The 17,983-nt window shown below is 33.7% G+C and overlaps 1 protein-coding gene across 1 annotated transcript; it reads right to left on the bottom strand.

The window, feature by feature from the left end:
• Positions 1-8,686: 8,686 nt before the first annotated feature.
• On the bottom strand, positions 8,687-11,946 carry CBR (NADH:cytochrome B5 reductase 1). Its single transcript, XM_078325574.1, has 9 exons — positions 11,604-11,946; positions 10,604-10,745; positions 10,267-10,357; positions 10,096-10,173; positions 9,737-9,817; positions 9,528-9,617; positions 9,370-9,435; positions 9,173-9,259; positions 8,687-9,058 (listed from the first exon to the last, which is right to left on the bottom strand). The coding sequence occupies exons 1-9, from the start codon at positions 11,701-11,703 to the stop codon at positions 8,966-8,968; spliced, it is 828 nt and encodes a 275-aa protein (XP_078181700.1). The 5' UTR covers positions 11,704-11,946; the 3' UTR covers positions 8,687-8,965.
• Between the last annotated feature and the right edge of the window lie 6,037 nt (positions 11,947-17,983).

Genomic DNA, 17,983 nt, shown 5'->3' with positions numbered 1-17,983 from the left:
GACCGCTATTAGCGCTATAGTGGCCGTAGCTCGATTAGCGTAGTTTTACTCCGTAACTTAGCTTTTTAGGTCCAAAACCGTTATAGCTAGCTATTTAGAACACTGTTGTTTTGTGATGTATTTTATGATACTAGTATGTACCTATTTTCTGTTCTAATTGTTTGAAGTTGGTACAGTTGAACAATTTGATTTCTAATGAAATCAATGAATTAAAATCCACTCTATAGAAAAGAAACCAAAAAAACATCCGCTTGATAAATATTTTGCCGAGTAGAACTAGGGTGCTCTTAAGCTCACCAAAGTTTTGGTGAGCTTAACTCTAAAACTCATCAAATTAATTTCAAATGACGAATCCGAACCGTTGAAACCCGCCTACCTTACGTGTGATGCATCTACATGTGAAATTTTTAAACATTTGAATTAATTTAGTATAAAGTCAAGCGGTCAAAAAACGTTCAAAAAATGAATGCACTAAAATTAATTTATTAACCTTCTAATTTTGACCGCTTGACTTTATACTAAATTAATTTGAATGTTTAAAAATTTCACATGTAGATGCATCACACGTAAGGTAGGCGAGTTTCAACGGTTCGGATTCATCATTTGAAATCGATTTGATGAGTTTTAGAGTTAAGCTCACCAAAACTTTGGTGAGCTTAAGAGCACCCTAGTTCTACTCTCTTTGCCTCACTTCGTTAAAAAAAACATGTTTTATTATTAAAAAGGTACAAATACTCCAATTAATTAAAGAACATGGACCAAAAACTAAAAAAAAAAAAGTTAGTTACCACCTCAATATTTCGAAATTCAAACATTATCATTAATTCATGCAAAAATCAAATATTATCACGTGCTTAGTACCAAGTGCAACTTGGTGCTGTACATGATGGTGTGGATCCCACAACCTCCAAATTAGTTCAAATTGAATTAAAAATAGAGAAAACTCATACGCATCTCAGAGCAAGAGGTCATGCACAACACCAAGCTACGTGATTCCATATGAATTTTTGAAGAAATCTCAGAATTTTAAAATACCGAGGTGGTAATTAAAAAAATTTCGGTCCAAAACTACTGCGAATAAGAAACGGGCCCTTAAAATGGGCCGACAGTAGATGGCCCACGGAAAACCCTTGTACCGATTTCTTCTTTCCTACACTAAAACCTCAATTCCAGTGGTTTGTTTATTCTCTTGTGAGCAGTACAATTGCAACTTTTGTGTCGATTTGTTGGATCGGTAGTGTAGGTAAGTCGATTTTTGTTGTTCTTTTTTTTTTTCCTTCTCTTTATTTTGATTAGTCTAATATATACTTGTTTTGTTATTTTTCTTAACTTTATGAGATCGTTAGTTAGGACTTAGGACCAACTCATATTTTAAATTTGACATTTCACTTGATTTTGAACGCTCTTTTAAGTGTACGTCGAACAAAGCTGATAATGATATAATCTTACCAGAAGACTTACAACCAAATCTAATTACATCTTTTATGCAAACCTTGCCTAAATGGTATACTTATTTGGGACTAAGCATCGAAGATTTGAATATTTTAAAGAAATTAGAAGATTTTACTTTGTCGATTGTCCTTTTTTTTTTCTTTTTTTTTCTGTTTATGCTTATTCTATTACGTTGTTTTAGTTCTTCTGTCAAATTGCATTAGCACATCGTGATTGTGTATTTTTGTTTCGATGTTTCAATTTTCTCTCTCTCTCTCTGTTTTGCTTTATGCCCAATGATGAAGTGTTGATCCTTAAGAAAATTGAGACAGCTTGATGCCTTTCTGGTGGATTGATTTCTTTGGCATGAGAACATAGCAAGATTTATTTATTGAGATGCAAGTAGAATTTGATTTGGCCCCTTGTTTTTAGAATTCAGATCCAGTGCAATTAGGGTTCTAATTAGCTAGCTATAGCTGCGCAATAGATGTGCTATAGCTGTTTTTGAAGCCTTTTCGCAATAACACAATAATCGCTATTTAGAACCTTGAGTGCAATGCCTGAATGAGTAGAATGAGATCTGAGTTGTCAGTTTTAATCCGACACAAATCTTCTCAAAACACACCCCTGTATCTAAATGGGCACCAAATTCCAATTGCTCGGCTGGGAGCTAATGAGAACTAATTGTACTCAGTCAGGTACCTGGAGGATACGGATTCTTGTTTATATGGGTCCATAAAAAAAAAAAATAAGGATTTACTGGTCCGTGAATATTGGCAATTTGATGTGATGGAATTATTATTATTTTTTTAAATGCTACAGATAAAAAAAAAATCTGAACATATCCCAAGATTTTTTTAGTTACCATCTTAATATTTCAAAATTCTGACCCTTACCATAACTTTTTGGGAAAATAAAAATCTACCATCCACTCAGATTGGACCATCCCTTTTGACAACTGTCAAAAAGTTGGTGATAGAAAGAAAAATAGGGCTGTAACCTTGTAGGAGATTGGAAATTTGAATTTATTAATTTAACCAAGATTTAAATGAGCATGTATCCTCTGAGGTGCCTACTATTTGAAATGGTTGTGCTGCAGCCTGCAGGCTGCCCTTTCTGGTTAAGTATAGTGGGGAAATTTTACAAATTGCCCTTCCTTTCAAAATTTTCAAACAAAATGCCCCTCTAAAATTATTAACAAAATGCCTTGTGGGGCCCTCATTTTCCTCTCTTTCCCTCCCTACCTGTACCTCCTCTAAAGCTAGTAGAGGATCCTACTTAGTACTGAAAAGATAAGTTTGTTCGTTATCTCTTCTGGCTATCTAAGAAATTTTGGAAAAGTGAAAGAGTGAGGCTATGGTAATATGCATATTATGAATCGACCCATGCTATGGATCAATATCTCTATTTTCTAAGTTCAAACAGCTGATCCGAACTTAAACATGATCTCTATGAAAATGTACTTGTAGACCAAATTTTACATTTTTTAGAATTTTTTACTATCTTTTTAGATAGGTAGAAAATCACTTGATCTGAAAATTCTGGATCATACAAAAGTAGTGATTTTCAGATACTGCCCCTTCTGGTTAAGCACTCTTAAGGAATGTGTAGTCATATCAGACGCCTTCTCTAAAGCTTTGAGAGGATCCTACTTGGTACTGAAAAGATAAGCTTGCTCCTTCTCTTCTGGCTGTCTAAGAAATTTTGGAAAAGTGAAATCATAAGCTTTCTGAGGGCATGTAACTTTACTAAACTTGCTTCTATTGAACATAAATTTTGGAAAACCGATGCTTATTGTTTATTTATCTCCTTTAAAATGAGTTATGATAATTCGCTGTCTGATTAGCATGACATGAGACCAGCTTGCTACTGGTAAACTGTTTCTTTTTCTAATTTTGTCCGTATTTTTTTGGCAAGCAGATATGAGTCGAGATCAAATAATAGTATTCAATTTGATAGATTCTCATGCTGTACCTGTAGGATTGAGGCATTTGAAAATTGAATACTATAAAATCATGTGAATCTGACATTTCATTCACATACGTCACTTCATTTTCACTGACTTTTGACTTAATATTTTTTAGTTTGCTTGTGTCCTTTTATTCGTACATGTCAGATCTTATTATTCTTTCTTTAATATATTGTTTCTCTACTTCTTAATATTGCTTCCTTTTTTGTTTTAGAAGATTAAAGCTATTTGTATTTGTTGATAGTTCCGTGTTGTCATTTTGTGTGTATTGAGATTCAGTATTCTATTTTTCCTATTAGCTATCTTATTATATCAATTGCATTTTTTATTTTTGTTATTTTTTACTGTCAATTGTGCTATACTGATTAGCACAATTATGAAAAAAAAATAATCACGGGATGGCTGTTTTCCTTGGATTATGTTCCTTGCAGGAGTTTTTGAGCCAAGCATGCTACCTTCAAAGAAGCAATTGGTGAAACAGGGAAGCAATTGTGGCTAGCTCACTATTCCCTGAGAAGTACACATGTTCAGGCACAGTATAAGGTTTCTGAATAACATTCATATTGTACCTAATACTAATTTTAGACTTTGCCAAATTATTCTTAAATTACAAACTTGTCACTGTGGATTCAGGTGCAACACTAGTTACAGTTCTCGTTGGCATTGGTACTTTTCACCATGTTTGGTTGAGGACTAACCATAGAATAAAGGGTTTAGATCTCAGTTATTCTACCAAGTGAACATTAAATATGCTGGCATAACTAGGCACAAGCCTAAAGTTAGGATGGCCTAAACTAGCATAAACTGCACCACCTCCCCAATTTTTGGCTTATTCTTTTAATATTGAAGCCGTTTTAGTTCTTCTGTGAAGATGCATATTAGTACATCGTGATTGTGACTTCTATATTTGTATTTTTGTTTCGATGTTTCATTCTTCTCTACCTCTTTCTCTCTCAGTTTTGCTTTATGCCCAATGATGAAGTGTTGATCCTTAAGAAAATTGAGACAGCTTGATTCCTTTCTGGTGGATTGATTTCATTGGCATGAGAACATAGCAAGCTTTGTTTTTTGAGATGCAAGTAGAATTTGATTTGGCCACTTGTTTTTAGAATTCAGATCCACTGCAATATCTGACTGAGTAGAATGAGATCTGAGTCGTCAGTTTTAATTTGGCATGAATCTCAAAACGGACCCCCTATATCTAAATAGGCACCAAATTCCAATCGCTTGAATCCACATCCTCTGCATTAACATACCGTTTGAGTTTATTTTTTCAGCCGTGCAATCAGAATTCGGGCCAATCAGGCCTTATGCCTATAACACACGGGTCCCTTTAATATTAGTGTAGTTTTAAATCGGATGGTCCAGATCTTAACTCAAAATTTGAGTTAACTCAGAGAATACGAATTCCAATCGCTCGGCTGGGAGCTCATTGGAGCTAATTGTACCGAGTGCAGTACCTGGGAGGATACAGATTCTTGTTTTATGGGTCCATAAAAATTAAACAAAGGATTCACTTGTCAGTGAATATTGGCAGTTTGATGCGATGGATTTATTTTGTTTAAATGCTAATTTTGGAAAAGTGAAAGAGTGAGGCTATGGTAATATGCATATTATGGATGGTCCTATGGATCCATTTCTCAATTTTCTAAGTTCAAACAGCTGAATCTCCATATGAAAATGTACTTGCAGACCAAATTTTACATTTTTTTAGAATTTTTTACTATTTTTTTAGATTGGTAGAAAATCACTTGATCTAAAAATTTTGGACCATCCGAAAGTAGTGATTTTCTGATACTGCTCCTTCTAAAGCTTTCAGACGATCCTACTTGGTACTGAAAAGATAAGCTTGCTCATTTTCTACTTGGTACTGGAAAAGTGAAATTATAAGCTTTCTGAGGGCATGTAATTGCTAGTCTTGAACATAAATATGTAAAACCGATGCTTATTGTTTATTTATCTTCTTCTTTAAAATGAGTTCTGATAATTTGCTGTCTGATTAGAATGACATGAGAACAGCATGCTACTGGTTAACTGTTTCTTTTTCTAATTTTATTAGTATGCTTTTGACTAGATTGGTCCTGCTATGGCAACAGAAAAGAGAAGCAGACACGAGTCGAGATCAAATAATAGTATCCAATTTGATAGATTTTCATGTTGTATCTGTAGGATTGAGGCATTTTAATACTAATAAAATCATATGAATCTGATATTATTTCACTTCATTTTGACTGATGACTTTTGACTTAATATATTTTTCATTTGTTTGTCCCCTTCCATTTGTACATGCCAGAGACCTTATTATTCTTTTTTTAATATATTGTTTCTCAAGTTCATAATATTGCTTCCTTTATTTTGGTTTTGGAAGATTAAAGCTATTTGTATTTGTCGATAGTTTCGTGTTTTCATTCTGTGTGTGTTGAGATTCAGTAATCTATTTTTCCTACTAGCTTTCTTATTATATTCAATTGCCTTTGTATTTTTGTTATTTTTTACTGTTAATTGTGCTAGATAGATTAGCACAATTATGGAAAAAAAATCATGGAATGGCTAGTTTTTGAGCCAAGCATGCTACCTTCAAAGAAGCAAGTGGTGAAACAGGGAAACAATTGTGGCTTGCTCATTATTCCCTGAGAAGTACACATGTTCTGGCATAGTAATAAGGTCTCTGCATAGCACTTGTATTATACCCAATACAAATTTTAGACTTTGCCAAATTATTCTTGATTTACAAACTTGTCACTGTGGATTCAGGTGCAACACAGCTAATTACGGTTCTTGTTGGCATTAGTAATGCCACTGGGAGTACTAAATTGTTTGGCAAAATTTCATGTATATCCTTGCAAAAATCTCAAAATTTATCCTCACAATGGCCTTTTTTTACTGCTCCAAAATGATCCATTTGAAGGAAAGCATGCTTTTAGAATTGAGGTGGTGTGGAATTAGTTGTTAGTAACCTAAATGACAATGTACTGGGCATGTATCTGAGGGTTAAATTGCATGAAGGACCTTATTGTATTGATGCCTTATTCTTCTTCCTCCCATCTTTTTAAATATTGAAATGCTGCTGCTTTTGTTCTCGGAAGTGTTTCTTACTCCATGTGATTCCGTTGCTTCTCCCTTCGTGATATGACATATCTGGAAAATACCACCTGCTTAGTGCAAGTAGTAGATGCGTTTACTTTGTTTTTTATTTTTTTTGTTTTTTTTAAATAGTTCTTTGTATTGTAAATACCAGTTACAGACGTATTGCAAATATATTAACTTGGTTTTTGAAATTTCTTTTACCAGAGATGCTGTTGCATAGCTTAATATTCTTGTAGTTGGGTTTAATGTAAAACATTTGTTCTCGTATACTGAATTCTCCATTTATATTTTCCTCATTCCTCTGAAGCATTTAGTATGATGCATAGAAACTCTAATTGGGCTGGCTTTACTCTTACCATGAGCCCCAGTTATGCCTCATTCAAGCAAGGAAGCACCTTCTTTGAGTTCGAAAGAAGATAACCAATTGGATGTATGGTACAATCAATTGATACTGTCGTCGACTACTATGTTTTAAGAAATATATTCAATGAACACTATGAATAGCTTGACAATTTGATCAAATATCGTGAATAGTACTTGAATTTGAGAACCCAACATTTTAAGTAGATGATTTATATTGTACAGGCTGATAAAAAATTGGATACATATTTGAACAAACTTCTCAAGATGATCCTTGATTCAAATATCGAAAGTACTCAAATTGCACGAAATGATAGTATTTGCTACCATCATTATACCCAACAAATAATTTGATCAATTACCATGCATGATATATTTTTCTTTTTCTTTTGCCGATAACCATGTATCATATTTGACATGGACATTGTTCAAGTATGATTTAATACCAACACCACATTTAAAGGCCAGTAGATCGCTAGTCACATCCAATTTATCATGCATGACAGCTTGACGAACCTCACATTCAATACCTTCAATACGACAATGCCATATCATATTTAAGGGCACTGTTACCGTTCGCATTGAATTGATGGTACTCCAAAATTTGATAAATTAAATAAAGAAAGAAGAAAGAGCTTGTTGATAGACCAAAAATACTGACATTTATATACGATATGGATGTAAAAAAAGTCATGTTGTGACCAATTCATGGCATGTTCGGTTCCATCACTAAAAGACGTGTGCAAGTTACATACTCTCATTCACGTATTCCGTGACATGACTATTTGTGTTATGTATTATTCTTCAAAACCTTAGCACAACAAGATGTGGTCACGCAAAAGATATAATCACAGCACAACACGTCATGTCGCATGGTCATGCATAATTAGGACCATTAGATCTTAGTTGAATGAGAATCTTGAATAAACTATATTAAATTTTAAAAAATAGTTAAATATGATCAAATGTTACCAGTTACATTTGAACATGTCACACATAATCACAACGTAACTAACGTGTTGTGATCATTCACATACCGCAAATGCCTTCCGAATTTGATCACAATACATAAAAATTTAACTTCGTCACATCACATATTTATATTACAACATATTAGACAGCTTGACATACTTAGCATATAATACCAACACCATAGTTGAGGCCACTAGATCGTTCGCATGCAAAAAATGAAAGGGCCTATTGACAGACTAAGAATACTAACATTTACAGCATCATACAAAAAAAATATCTCAAATAGAGGAGAAAGGCAATTGACCGTCAGAAACCCTTGCGACAAAGAAACAAAAAAAAAATACTACGAGAAACCAAATCCCTTGAGACAACATAATATTTCTATTTAGATCCGAACCGTCCGATCAAATTTGAGGTCAATCTGATCCGAGGTAGAATGCACTGGAAGCCTTTAATATTAGTCCTCCGCATGATCCAGCAACAAATAAAAATAATCCATCACCAAAACTGAACTGTTCACAACATATCCAAAGGGACAAAAGAATCTGATTTGAAAACATGAATTGCACATAATGCATCACATCCCTACACAGCAAAAGAGCCATCAAGGACAGTGCTCATGTATAGAGAGAGGAAGTACACCCCCACAAGAAAAAGAAAGGCTCAGATGATAAGCAATGAATACACACCGGAAAACACCAAAAAAGGAACTGACAAAGCAACAGAGGGCTGATCAGTCCAATAACACAAACTTCACTTGCCAAAACTAAACACCAGAAAAAAGTGATGGGCCCAATGAACAGCACAAACAAAAAAGGGCTTGAAGAATGACACTATTCATTTGGTACTTTTCATAAATGTTGAGGATTGTGGATTTCTAAATTTTAAATAGTCTCCAAGAAGAACTAAGTTAATGTACTTTGATCAATATTCAGATAGAAGCTAAGAAAGAAAATTCTTTGTACTGCAACAGCCGTTTGGGGGGCCACACTAGTTCTCTCTTTTTGGCCCCCTCAATTAATTACCCAGTGTTTTCCAATAGCTCAATGACTAGACAAAATAAGTAAATAGTCAAAAGACATAGTACCAATGCCATCACAAACAGTATAAAAAATTATTGATATACTGAAGTAAAAGCTCCAGAATCTAAAACTGAAACTGCATCTCCTTTGTGTAACCAAGGTCATCCAGGTGTGCAGCCATAGCCTTGTTCATTGGTGGAGGTCCACATCTCAAAATCTATAAATTAGCATAAATAAAGAAAAAATGAATTCCACCATATAAACCAACCTTTAACAGAGATTCCATTTTCTATCTTCAACTTTCAACTAAATTTTTAGGGCAAGATTATACCTGAATGTCAGATGCAGGGGGTGGCAATTGATCCTTGATCATATCCTTGGATACAAACCCAACTCCACCATTCCAGACCTCAGGAGGCTGAATTAAAATAAAGGTAAAGGAACAAAAAAAAAAAAAAATTGAAAAAATTTAGAAAGCAGAAAACTACTAAGACAAAGTCAACTATATTAGAAGAAATCATTAGGTACCTGATTCAGCACATAGTAAATTTTGAATTGGTCTGGGTAGTTCTGAGCCATTGCTTCCAGCTCATCCTACATTAAACTCTCTCATGCCATAATTAGTAATTCACTTCAACTAATGACTTGCAAGATTTTAAAAGAATGAATGTGATAAGCAGAAGTACCTTGAGAAGGATGTCTTCAGAAGTAACATTAGCATAGATCAGATGAACCTTCGTCTTGTCATTTGGGTTTTCAAGAATAGCCCTTGCCACCTAAAATATTAGAGGATGAAGGTATGGTGCCATTTAATATGAATTAATTTACGAGAGAAAAATAAAACCTGAAACAATTGTAGAAACAAATTCAATTGCAGTTTCAAAATTAAAATTACTTGAAACATTGGTGTGATTCCTGACCCACCAGCCAACATTCCAAAAGCCCTTGCTTGTCCTGGCTTGTATGAGAAACGCCCCTAGAAATATACATTCTTGATTAAGAAGCTCACCACAATAATAAAATGTAAAAAACAAGATCAAGGACTCATGGTAATAACAAACCAGAACCACAGCATCACAAATTCTCAATGCATTTAAGCAATAAATCACATAATTGATCAAATAGAACTGTCTAGAATAAGGCGATAAAATAATTATGGCATTAAACAATGGGGGATGAATTGATATACCATTAAATGAAAAAATAAAATGATAATAAGAAATTAGAGCAAAATATGTAAAGGAAAATTATTACCTTTGGTCCTTTCACAGCCAAGTAGTCACCAACTTTCATCTCACGAAAATGATGAGACATTCTTCCTTGTGGATACATCTAATTAGAGAATACACATGTACCAAGTTATACTATTCAATCAAGTAATAGTGAAAACTTGAAAAGTATCAAATACATAATATTGAATATTACCTTGATAACCAGTTCAAAGTAACCAATATCAGAATCAAGTGTGGTTGGAGTGTAAGGCTTGATCACTTCATCACCCACACTATCTTTACCTCTATTGCATTAATAGAAACACCACAAATAAATACAAATAACAAGAAAGACAAAATCAATTTGAGGCGAGATTCTAATTTTGATCCCTTCAACTTCACCAATTATATCGAGGTGAGATTCTGGTTTTGATCACTGCGCTTTACCGTTGACTTAAATCATTGTTTCGGATCAAACCTGATTCTTTGTAAGAACTTTAAAGGCCAAAAGAAAAGTGTGAATTTAAATTAAATAAGAACGAACGCCCAACCTGCAGCTGATGTGTTGCCCAATTGGAAGTCCCAGAATAGAAGTTGGTGTAGGTAATGCAAACTTGAATTTGGCCACATTATGGCTCAATTGCTTCTTTTCTACAAGTTTGAATTCCTTGAAATTCTCTGGGTCGAGAGAACCTGGCAAGTAGTTATTTTTTGACTTAGTTATATAACCTTAATTACAAAAGGATAGCAACACCAGAGAGTAATAATGCTTCTAAAAGGGATACCAATAATAAAGAAAAATGTATGTATTAAAAAGTGTATGCTGGCTAATTCGTAATTAGTACACATTATTAAATTTTCTGATTAACTTACCAAACTTTCATGAAAGATTTTAGTAATATATCAGCACTCGATCTACATTATCGAAGTTACTCAAATGAGCTAACCCTATCTCTAAAGAAGTCCCTATCTCTATTTTAAATTGGGTGGGGGCCCCAAGACAACGGCTAATCTTGACAACCTTGCTAACACATGCTCAAATCATGCCAACAGAATTTAAAAACATAAGAAAAACTTATAAACGTGTCATTTTCCTAATAGATTGGTTCTATATCAATTATGATGCAATTTAAATATATTTGGTATTCCATCAAATGCCGTCAAATACTTAAATATGAATCATTGCAAATTTCATGCCATTTGATGATCAGTGAAACTTGCATAAAATTTCATTATTTATCATGTACATAATATGTATAAAGTATAGATTATAATTTTCTTGTCGGATTTCAAAAATATAAGTTAATATTACAGGTGTCAGGGTTGCCAAACTTATCAGTAGTCTATAGATCTTCAACCTTTTAAATACATTGGATGATCCGTTTCATACTACCAATCAAAAAGTATTTACGCAAATTTGCTTTACTGGCATCTTTATCAGGACCAAACAAAAAGCAACTCAAATCGAATCAAATCAATCAACACGATAGGAATTGCATACAGAACAGATCGATTATTCATCAGACAAGATTGACCTAGAGAAAGACGAACCTTTCTGCTTCTTGTTGCTGTAGAAGTAGAAGGCAGCGGCCGCACCAACCGCCGCCACTGCCACGGCGATCGAGATGATTTCCCCTTGCGTCATCTCCATCTCTCTGCTCTCTCTTTGTCCTTCTCTCCCGCCTCAGTCTCTCTTTTCTCTTTGTGAGTATCGCTCCAGATTTATGGGTTTGGTGAGAAGAGGGATTCTAGATGGGTAGGTGAGCTTAGCGGAGAGGAGACGTTGGGCCGATGGGGCCTTGGGGGAGATGCCGAGGTCTGGTAGAGGAGCGGGACAGTTATCTGATATTCTCACTGTAAATTTCTACGGAAGTACACACAAATGACGTGACCGATACTTTGTTTAAAAAAATTCTGCAATAAACATTCCCTTTCTTCTCCTTTATTAGAGAAAATATCAAAATATACCTACTTATACTAACTATTTTTATGAGCGCATGATTTTTTGTTTATCTTTTTTTATAAAAAATTTCTTTAATATGATAAGTTTAAAAAAAAAATTGTAGCTAAAATAATCATCCTCTACTGCATTTAGATATCTAGATAATATACATATAATTGATTGAATTATGAGGAAGGGAGATGGTTATATGAGATTTTCTTTTTTCATTGTATAGATCATATAAGATTTTTTTTTTCTTAGAAGAAACATATAATAGAAAAAAACAAGTGACTCAAAAGATTTAATTAAATTTATTCTTTTTCGATAAAACTAAAACTTGGTTATCATATGGATTAATACAAAACAAAATGTATTAAAATTCATTTTATATAATCTGATAATTTGTCCGAATGTTACTATCAACATTTGATAGCTAATAAAATCTATGTAATGAGTCACTACAGTGAAAATTTAGATTTTAATATGAGTTGAATTGAGGATTTGCCGACGTAAGTTAAGAATTACATTGTTTCGTTAGAAGTCGGAAGTGCCAATAGACTCGATGGGGGATGCTTCTAGAAGGTTTTGATCCAAGTCTATTTTAGTAAACACTAAAATGGCGGAGGAAATTTGAATATCTAACTGAACATAGACTAATGACGAATCTCCAACGTGGGCCATTTAGTCAGATATATAGTGCGTCTCCGTCTCCTCGCCAGTTTTGGCTTTGTTTGTTCGTATGCTCCGGGTTCATGTCGACAAAAATAGTTGCTATCGGGATTACGATATATCAACCCAGGATTACCTTTGAGTTCCTCTCCAGTATAGGAAGTTCCATAGAATGGTACGGATAGATTTTAACTGTCCATTTTCAGTTCTCAAGGTCAAAGATTGCTTCCAGTGACTAAACTTATTCATCAGGATCTTGGGTTAGTATTGGTGACGATTGATTTAGACTTCCCGATTGGCACTGGATGGTTTAAGATTAGTGTGGAACATGAAGAAGAACAGAACGTAGAGTGGAAGAGATTGAATTTGCGCCAGCAGGCGCACACTGAACTGAATGCTTGTCTCAAAATTTCTGTGGGCAGAAAAGCGGACTTCAGGCGGTTCAGGGAGAGTCCATACTCGATACCACAGTTACAAAACTCGCGACTCGGGGTATATTCGCGTTTGTTATAAAATATATTTATGTGCATGTTCATTCTATAACTTCCAATATTAATTATCATTTCATTGTCCACTACCTCCATTATCTCCACTACTATGGACATTCATTTTTCTCCTTTATTATTGCAACATATATTTCTAGCCTATAAATATAGGTTTTGTAAATAGAGAATGGACACACATATATTATACACAATAGTGGAAAATAAAATTCTGTTATTGCTCTCTCTATCTCTCTTGTTATTTACTTACTTTTATTGCAACTTTATCTTAATTTTACAACACGTTATCAACACGACTTGCTCGTAAGAAGTTGCTAAGTAATCATGAAAATAGCTGACGCAATGATAAGTAATGAAGATCCATGTCTGGTAGACAATGGAACAACTAATACCATATTGAAAAGTAAGAAATACTTTTCACAATTGCATCTTGGTGAGAATACTATTCACACTATATCTGGCACAAGTAATTTAATAGAAGGCTCTGGAAGAACTTGTATTTTGTTACCTGAAGGAACAAAATTAATAATAGATGATGCATTATATTCAAGTAGATCCAGAAGAAATCTACTAAGCTTTAAAGATATTCGAAAGAATGGTTATCATATTGAAACTATGAATGAGAAAAATTACGAGTATCTTCATATAACATCTATTAAGAATGGTCAGAAAATCATAATTGAAAAGATGCAAGCAATGTCATCTTGATTATATAATATTTATATGAGTAAAATAGAATCAAATACGGTTTCTAACCCGAAGTTAGCCGTTACTAACCAGAAGTTACTTGTTACTAGCCAGAAGTTAGTTGTTACTAACCAGAAGTTAGTTGATCCAAAATTATTTATATTATGGCATGACAGATTGAGTCATCCAGGAAATATAATGATGAGGAGAATAACTGAAAGTGCAAATCGGCATCCCTTAAAGGACCTGAAGATCTTATTATCAAAAGATATGGCATGCAAAGCATGCTCTCTTGGAAAACTAATTATTAGGTCATCTCCAAATAAAGTTGAACCTGAAGCTCCTTCATTTTTAGAAAGAATTCAAGGAGATATATGTGTACCTATTACATCTCCATGTTGACTGTTTAGATATTTTATGGTGTGAATTGATGCATCAACACGCTGGTCACATGTGAGTTTGTTAGCAACAAGAAATGTTGCATTTGCTAGACTATTAGCACAAATTATCCAATTAAGAGCTAATTTTTTGGATTATCAAATCAGAAGAATCTGGCTTGATAATGTAGGTGAGTTCACTTCTCAAACTTTTAATGATTATTGCATGTCTATTGGAATTACGATAGAACATCCAGTGACCCATGTTCATACACAAAACGGTCTGGCAGAATCGTTGATTAAAATATTACAATTAATTGCTAGACCATTACTCATGAGGTCTAGTTTACCGTCTTCCGCATGGGGACGTGCCATATTACATGCCGCTGCACTAATTAGATTAAGACCAACTGCTTATCATAAATATTCTCCATTATAATTGGTCTCTAGAAGAGAACCAAATTTGTCCCATCTAAAGGTATTTGGTTGTGCAGTATATGTTTCAATTTCTCCTCCACAACGCACAAAAATGGGACGTCAAAGAAGGTTGGGAATTTATATTAGTTTTAACTCTTCTTCTATTATTAGATATTTAGAACCATTAACAGGAGATGTTTTTACAGCAAGATTTGCTGATTGTCATTTTAATGAATCAATATTCCCAAATTTAAGGGAAGAAAAACAAAAAGTGGATAAACAAATAACTTGGAATTCATCGTTATCTTATCTTAACCCCCGAAGTGGTCAATGTGAACTCGAAGTTCAAAAGATCATAAATATGCAAAGAATTACAAATGAATTGCCTGATGTATTCACAGATACGAATAGAATTACTAAATCACATATTCCAGCTATAAACGCACCTGCTCGAATTGACATTACAAAAATATTTAATGAATCTAATGTGCATAGAAAATGTGGAAGACCACTTGGTTCTAAGGATGTAAATCCACGTAAAAGGAAAGAGCATAATAAAGTAGTTGGTCCAACTCCAGAAGAGGTTGATGGTAAATCTCCTGAAGAAGTCAATAAAACCCCAGAAGAGGTTGACAGTAAAACTCTTGAAGAAGTATATAAAATTCCAGAAGAGATTAATGATATAACTCATGAACAAGTTGATAAAACCCCAGAAGAGGTTGATGAAGTTCCAGAAGAAACTCAAGTACCAAATGATTATGAGATTTCTATAAATTATGTAATAAATGATACTATATTAAATTGAAATAAAACACATGTTGATAAAATCTTTGCATTCGCTATAGCAAGCGATGTTATAAACGAAGAAGATAATGTGCCAAAAACTCTAGAAGAGTGTAGACATAGAAATGATTGGCCTAAATGGAAATATATCATACAAGCAGAATTAAGTTCATTAGACAAGCGGCAAGTATTTGGACCAAAGATGTTAACCCTGTAGGTTACAAATGGATATTTGTCATAAAAAGAAATGAGAAAAAAGAGATTGTGACATATAAAGCAAGGCTAGTGGCACAAGACTTTACACAAATACCTGGAGTTGATTATGAAGAAACATATTCACCTGTAGTGGATGCAATAACTCTCAGATTTCTAATAAGTCTCACAGTTGCAGAACATCTAAAAATGCGACTTATGGATGTTGTAACAGCATATTTATATGGTTCACTTGACAATGACATATACATGAAAATCCCTGAAGGATTGAAAATGCCTGAAGCATATAAGTCAAAACCTAGAGAGATGTACTCTATAAAATTAAGAAGATCTTTATACAAACTAAAACAATCTGGTCGAATGTGGTATAATCGACTGAGTGAGTACCTTCTAAAAGAATGATATAAAAATAATATAATTAGTCAGTGTGTTTTTATTAAAAGATCAAATCTGGGTTTCACAATTATTGCAGTGTATGTTGATGATTTAAATATTATTGAATCTCCTGAAGAGATTGAGAATACTGCAAAATTAATGAAGAATGAATTTGAGATGAAAGACCTTGGTGTAACAAAATTTTGTCTCAGCCTGCAGATCGAACATCTAAAGAATGAAATATTTATCCATCAATTAAATTATGTTGAAAAAATATTAAAGAGATTCAATATGGATAAAGCTCATCCTTTGAGTACACCCATGGTTGTACGATCGCTAAATGCAGAAAATGATCCTTTTTGCCCACAAGAAAATAATGAAAAAGTGCTTGGTCCTGAAGTACCATACTTAAGTGCAATCGGAGCATTATTATATCTTGCAAATAATACGAGACCCGATATCTCATTTGCAGTAAATGTGTTAGCAAGATATAGTTCCAAACCAACCAGAAGACATTGGAATAGAATTAAACAAGTATTTCGGTATCTCTGCGGAACTAGAGATATGGGGTTATACTATCAAAAAGATACAAAATTCAATTTAGTTGGATATGCAGATGCGGGATATTTACCGGATCCACATAAAGCACGATCTCAATCGGGATATGTATTCACCTATTGTGGAGCTGCAATTTCATGGCGATCGACAAAACAAACTCTTACAGCTACATCTTCAAATCACGCCGAACTGGTCACCTTATACGAGGCGGGTTGAGAATATATTTGGTTACGGTCAATGATTCAAAATATTCAAGAAGAATGCAGACTTGAAAACATCAAGGTAAATCCTATTCCGCTATATGAAGATAATGCAGCATGCATTGCACAAATCAAAGAAGGATATATCAAAGGAGACCGAACTAAACATATTGCACCAAAGTTCTTTTCGACACATGACCTATAAAAGGAAGGCGTAATAGATGTTTGCCAAATCCAAACAATCGACAATTTGGCAGACCTATTCACAAAATCTTTACCGACAAAGGTTTTTGTACAACTCACAAAGACGATAGGTCTACATCGATTGAAGGATATTCAATGATATCAAAATGAGGGGAAGCATTATACGCACTGTACTCTTTTTCCCTTAACCAGGTTTTTATCCCAATGGGTTTTTCTTGGTAAAGTTTTTAATGAGGCAGTACATGGTCATGAAGTATCATGTTAATATCGATCTTGAAGTATCATATTAACAGCGTATAATGAAAGATGAACATCCAAGGGGAAGTGTTATAAAATATATTTATGTGGATGTTCATTCTATAACTTCCAATATTAATTATCATTTCATTGCCCACTACCTCCACTACCTCCACTATCTCCACTACCATGGACATTCATTTTTCTCCTTTATTATTGTAACATATCTTTCTAGCCTATAAATAGAGGCTTTGTAAATAGAGAATTGACACACATATATTATACACAATAGTGGAAAATAAAATTCTGTTATTGCTCTCTCTATCTCTCTTGTTATTTACTTACTTTTATTGCAACTTTATCTTAATTTTACAACAGTGTTTTATTTGTATTTTATTTATTTATTTTTAACGTTTTTGAACTGGACTCAAAATAAAACATAAAAAAAAATAATATAATATGTTTTATTTATAGATAAAATGTATATAAAACGCGACTCACGAATTATTCGTCTAAAGAATACGAAAAAAAGCCAATTTTTTTTTGCTGGGTCTTCTTTGAGGAATTTTTTTTTCGGAGTTTTCTTTAAATTTTTTTTTCTTTTTTATTGTACCGAACCATTTTCGAATTACGAATTTTTGATCTCGCTGAACCAAATCCGAACTATTCATTTGTCACTACGCTCCATACTCCATAATCATACGACCACCTTGGAATTCAGATCCAACACAGTATCGAACAAGTCAGCATCTCTACATTAACTCAC

Source organism: Carex rostrata, chromosome 2 (assembly GCF_964058835.1).
Source record: "Carex rostrata chromosome 2, lpCarRost1.2, whole genome shotgun sequence".
NCBI classification, from domain to species: Eukaryota; Viridiplantae; Streptophyta; class Magnoliopsida; order Poales; family Cyperaceae; genus Carex; species Carex rostrata.
The sequence above is the reverse complement of the archived record's forward strand: the minus strand, read 5'-3'. Positions and strand labels throughout refer to the sequence as shown.

Coding starts and splice junctions, on each gene's coding strand:
- CBR (XM_078325574.1), bottom strand. CDS start 11,703: ATGGAGATGACGCAAGGGGAAATCATCTCGATCGCCGTGGCAGTGGCG. Junction 9,818..10,095: donor TGGCTGTGAAAGGACCAAAG/GTAATAATTTTC, acceptor GTATATTTCTAG/GGGCGTTTCTCATACAAGCC. Junction 9,436..9,527: donor CTGAAGACATCCTTCTCAAG/GTACTTCTGCTT, acceptor AGTTTAATGTAG/GATGAGCTGGAAGCAATGGC.